General features: G+C 47.9%; 1 protein-coding gene across 1 annotated transcript; it reads right to left on the bottom strand.

Moving 5' to 3' along the window:
• Positions 1-3,816: 3,816 nt before the first annotated feature.
• On the bottom strand, positions 3,817-5,275 carry LOC120018670 (prolactin-releasing peptide receptor-like). The gene is made up of 2 exons (XM_038961869.1): positions 4,448-5,275; positions 3,817-4,155 (listed from the first exon to the last, which is right to left on the bottom strand). Exons 1-2 carry the CDS (start codon positions 5,273-5,275, stop codon positions 3,817-3,819), a joined length of 1,167 nt encoding a protein of 388 aa, XP_038817797.1.
• Between the last annotated feature and the right edge of the window lie 260 nt (positions 5,276-5,535).

Genomic DNA, 5,535 nt, shown 5'->3' with positions numbered 1-5,535 from the left:
ACTCACTCCCTCCCTACATGCCACACACACACACACACACACACACACACACACACACACACACACACACACACACACACACACACACACACACACACACACGGTACTTGTCTGGGGAGCCAGTGCCAGCTCGAGAGAGGAGATAGAGCGAGATCTGTCTCTAGGGTTCATCCATAGACTAAACACTTATCTCTTTAAGGCCATGGGCTGAAACTGCTGCTGTTGTGTGTTGAGCCCTGCTGGGATTGGGGAAGACAGGCTATATCCAGGCTTTCTAATCCCATTACTGTCATGGCTGCCAGATAGGATAAATGAAACCAATTAGCATGCACACACATTTAACATCATGACATTACTGGTCCGTCTAACTGCTCTGCCCTTTGTTTAGAGTCGCCTCCTGTGGCACTTGTCACTGGTACTGGTCTAAATAGCTACATCATTTCTCTATTGGTGGATGTGCATGTGTGTATTTAAGTGTTTTTCTTTGTTTGTGTGTGTGTGTGTGTGTGTGAAAATGTGACGTGTGAAATAGACGAAAAGAGAATTGAGTCATTTTTTTTTCTTCACATGACCGATTTCGCGGTCTTTTTAATTTGCAAATAAACAGGATCAGGGGCGTGCGTCATGCACCGATTATTTTCGGAGGATGGAGGGGGGGGGGGGGGGGGGGAATTTGAGAATGTAGCATTTTTCTAACATTTTCCTACAATATCTCCATATTCATTATGCCTAAGTCTATGTAAAAAAAATATGTATATTTTTCTGCGTAAGTTATCTAAGCATACCTCTTCATTTGTTCAATTGTCATTTTAATGAGGGAGTCATTCTGACTGTTGTAAATCACACCTCAATATACTGCACAAACATGCCTAGGATTTTACATCCAAATTACCATACAGTACATGGAATGATAACACACATCATCAATACAGGCATATATCATGGCATCATAATTAATACACAAATAACATATCATAAAGTGACAGATTACATTTAAACAAAGTCTTTTTCTATATATCTAAAGCATACCTCCTGACTGGTGTTTCTTTTTTTTTTTAAGAAACAAAATATTATTTTCTGCATCTCTGCTAAAATCTGGGTAAAATATAGAAATTAATGTGAATGTTGTTCTGTACATTTACCAATTGGTTGCTTTTCTAAAGTCTAGCAACCTTGCCAGCAGGCATGCCAGCTAAGATAGTTAGACAAGCTACTCCAACTTGATTGATAGCTTTTGGTAGAGGTTTGGAGATTCAGAACATATCTAGCCAACTTCATAAAATTGCTAGGTGGCTAGTATTACAGAGAAAACAAAACATTTTGCTTTATTTATTCATCAAGAAGGAATCAATAGGCTACATGGCTTGATCAAACTAATTTACAGACTACCTCCTGCGAGTCCTAGCCATCACTGGCCGTTAAAATCAAATCAACTGCTGTGTGTGTCACGACACTCTCCTCCTCCACTGACGATACTGTCTGCACGCACTAGAGCCCTCACACTCAAATCTGGACCTCAAAGCCAGTTCCACTTCTTGTTTTCAGGGACCGATTTAGACCTGGGAAACCAGGTGGGTGCAGTTACTTATCAGGTAGAACAAAAAACCAGTAGGCTCTGGACCTCATAGGGTAAGAGTTGAATACCGCTGCACCAGAGTACAGTATCTAGCGTCCTGCCTATCTATACTCTGTGATGCAACAGGAAAGGAACCATTTGCTAGGGGCTCCCGAGTGGCGCAGCAGCCTAAGGCACTGCATCTCAGTGCTTGAGGAGTCACTACAGACACCCTGGTTCAATTCCAGGCTGCATCACAACCGGCCGTGATTGGGAGTCCCATAAGGGAACACACAATTGGCCCAGCGTCGTCTGGGTTTGGCCGGTGTAGGCCGTCATTAGAATTTGTTCTTAACTGCCTTGCCTAGTTAAATAAAAAAATGATCTCCACAGAATAAGGGGGTACACTTTGCCTGGTCCAGTCATTGTGCCCCCACTGCAAAATACAGCTGATATATCTTATATTATAAATAATTATGATAAAATGTGGGCTTAAAAATTTAAGTTCAGTAATTCATGCAACATCTGAAGAATAAATCAACAGGAAAAATCGAATGGGGTACGTGCCCTTGTGCCCCCTATGGGCATGTGCCCCTGAACAGCATACAGGAAACCAAGCTGATGCCAACAAAGAGGTAGGGTAGAACAGGTGCCTCTTCAGAGAAGGAACAGAAACAATGTGTGTGCAACAGGGATGTGTGAAACTGCAGGCATGCATTAGCAGGAGGAATTGTTTCAAATGTGTGTATGTATGACTGCCAGCCTACATGAACCATTTGTTTAAAGGAGTTTCCTTCGAAACCCCTGAGACTTTTCCATTATATTTAGCAGATTGGGAAAAACACATTTTGCTCACACATAACAGCGGCATTCAGTTTGGATTAAGTCTGGTTGTACACAAACATCCATAAATATCACAATTAAAGTCATTCCCACCCAGTGTTCTTGTTGGAATGACGCTATGGGTGGTTTGCTAGAGTGAGTCAGTGACAGTGTGCTCAGAGGCCTTGTGAACGGTAGCTACAATAACCCGAGCTAACTAAGCCATACTAACACCTCCAATAAACTGTCAAAATGAAACTAGGGTCTCAACCACCACCCTAAGACAGGCATGGACACCGCTGCCCAACTCTGTTAGAAACACACACCTCCTCCTAGGAAACCCACTTGTCATCACGACACACTGGGAAATCAGATGGTAGGATTGTCGTAACAACACAATTTTTGGGGGGAGGAGAAATTCACTTTGAAAACATTCTAACCTTTTTAACAGAGCATAACACCCAAGTCACAGACACCACCTGAGAGGGCCTCTGGGAATGAATCCATTTGATTTGGCTCAAAGCCAATGTCTCTGGGTTCAGCAAGTGGTGAAACAATGACAAAAAAAAGTCCTTTGTGTTCTAGCTGCTCTACCCAGCATCAGATAAGGAACTAATCCAATTGTGAGGTACATTTGGCAGACTGGGTGCTGTTCCTGTCAGTTAATATGGCAGCCATATTGTCACTGTTGGTAACTGAACAGATGAAACGTCAGATGAAGCTGATTGGGTTTGAGACTGCAGAGGACAACTGCAGGTATCAACACCTGTTCAAAGATACTCCAACACACCTACAGTAACTAGCACTGGGCTGGGCTGGGCCGTATGGCCCACGCGAAAAGAAAGAGAAGGGGGGGGAGACAGATAGGGAAAGGGGGCAGAGAAAAAGAGAGAGGAATCAAAATAAAACTATAGCTACATACATTGAAATAAATCGGAAAGAGAGATTAAAAAGAGGGAGAGAAAGTATGAAAGATTTCAAAATCAGGCAAAAGCATAGTAGAATGAGGGAACAACAGAAAAGAGCGAGCTGTCTTTGCAGACTGTTTTTGCCCTGCCGTCCTCCTCCGTTTAGTGTGTAATCCATTTGGAGAGTGAGGAGTTCAGAGAAGGGTCATCTCCCCCTCTGCCGCTGCCAGACCTGCATCCCAGCCCACGGTCGTGACAGTGTTTACACTCTCTGCCTCGCAATAGCTGGGAGACCTGCTCATCGTCTTTGGCAGTAGGGCTTATGTAGTGGCACCCAAGGCAAATAGAACGAACGATCCAGAGGGTTGACGGTCTCCAGAGCAGTCTAAAACCTCTGTCACACTGTCTCTCCTCATTCTCCCCCTCCTCCCTGCTCCTACAGCGGGTGTCTGGCTGGACACCCGCGTCTATGAGATATATGTAATGACCTTTGACCCCTACCTATAAACCATACTGTGGTTCCTGATGTTTTCAGAGGGTGCTGTCGTTGGTGGGGTCGGACTCAGGACCGACGGCCCCTGGGGTCTCTTTGGCGGGGGCGGAGACCTCAGAGAGCAGGCTGAGGCAGGTGGCAGGGTTCCGGGAGGTGGAGCGGGAGAGGAGCTGGCCCCCTGGGGGCCCCTGGCGGCAGTAAGGGCACAGGTAGCCCTTGAGGTGCAGCCAGACCTTACTGTGCAGGGAGGCGTAGATGAAGGGGTTGTAGCAGGCGGAGCTCATGGCCACCAGGTGGCAGCACACCTGCAGCACATTGACATAGCGCTTGTCCACGATGTGGTAGTCTGGGTCCAGGTCCAGCAGCAGGTTCAGCACCTGTAGGGAGGGAGGAGGAATACACACAGTCAGTGGGTCACATACATTAGGATTACATTTTATTACATTGGGATTACATTAGGATTACATTGGGATTATGCACAGCCTAGGTGATGTAACTGCCCCTAAAATGCTCTTTCATCATATTTTCTCAAAGAAATCTGCTTAATTATATAAAAATGTCAACAATGTCAGGAAAGTTAACGGGCTATCAGGAAAGTGCAGTGGGCTATCATTGTGAGTGCATTGTACCTGTGCCTGTGTGTGTGTGCGCACATCCATGTGTTCTCACCTGCAGGGGCAGCCAGCAGAGGGCAAAGGCAAGCACAGAGGCCACCAGGAGAGAGAAGGTTTTCCTCCTCCTCTGGCTCCAGCGCTGCTGGCAGTGTGAGGGCTCTCCGGGCAGCGTGTGGCGTCTCAGGTGCACTGTGATGGCACAGTAGGACACGCTGACTGACAGCAGAGGGATCATGTAGGAGGCTATCAGGATACAGCAGGAGTAGAGCAGCCTGAGCTGGCCAGAGCTCGGCCAGAACTCCTCACACACCACCAGCTCCACCCCGCGCGGCCTCAGGTCAAGGTAACGCGTGTGGAGGGAGGGAGGGGCAGCCAGGGCCAGAGACAACCCCCACACACCCAGAGCCACCGCGCCACAGCCCCCTACAGAGATCCTCCTCCTCACTGGGTGGGCCACCACCACGTAGCGGTCCACAGCGATGGCCGTGAGGGACAGCACCGAGGCGAAGACGGTAGCGGCCTGCAGCAGCGGCACAAGGTGGCAGAGAGGGCGTCCAAAGGCCCAGCCGCGGCTGTCGAACGCGTACGAGGCAGTTAGAGGGACACAGGTCAGACACATCAACAGGTCGCCGGCCGCCAAGTTACCGATGAAGAAGTTGGTGGCATTGTGGAGCTTCTTGTCAGCCAGGATACAGGCCAGCAGGATGGAGTTGCCTATGCCGGCCACGGCCACCAGAAGGCAGTAGAGGGGCAGGAAGAGGGGCTTGAAGCGCAGCAGCAGCTGCATGCCAGAGAACACATCCAGGGGGTTGTTGCTGTGGTTCAGGGAGGGGCCTCCAGTAGTGTTGGCCCCACTCAGGACCTCCTCCAGGATGGGATCCATCTCAGTACACTGCTCCCCTACAGCACAGCATAGGGAGTCACTACATTGTGGCAGTTAGGAAACACTGGAGGAAGCACCATCATTTACAGCATGATAGAGCAAAGAATATAGTTGAACCAATATCGAAGTTCATAACCTTGACCCTCAGCAGCCCCGTCTCCCTTAGCTGCTAACTTAATATATACCAAAGATTATAGATGAGAGACATGTATCTTGTCAGTACGTTGTCCACAAAGTGGCATGGCGGGCTGTCTAGCTCC

Source organism: Salvelinus namaycush, chromosome 23 (genome assembly GCF_016432855.1).
Source record: "Salvelinus namaycush isolate Seneca chromosome 23, SaNama_1.0, whole genome shotgun sequence".
NCBI lineage: Eukaryota > Metazoa > Chordata > Actinopteri > Salmoniformes > Salmonidae > Salvelinus > Salvelinus namaycush.
This window is presented reverse-complemented; position numbering and strand designations above follow the sequence as displayed.

What these genes read in the sequence shown, in the direction of transcription:
- LOC120018670 (XM_038961869.1), bottom strand. Translation starts at nt 5,275, where the DNA reads ATGGATCCCATCCTGGAGGAGGTCCTGAGTGGGGCCAACACTACTGGA. An exon ending in TCTGCTGGCTGCCCCTGCAG is followed by an intron (nt 4,156 to 4,447) that starts GTGAGAACACAT and finishes CCCTCCCTACAG; the next exon opens with GTGCTGAACCTGCTGCTGGA.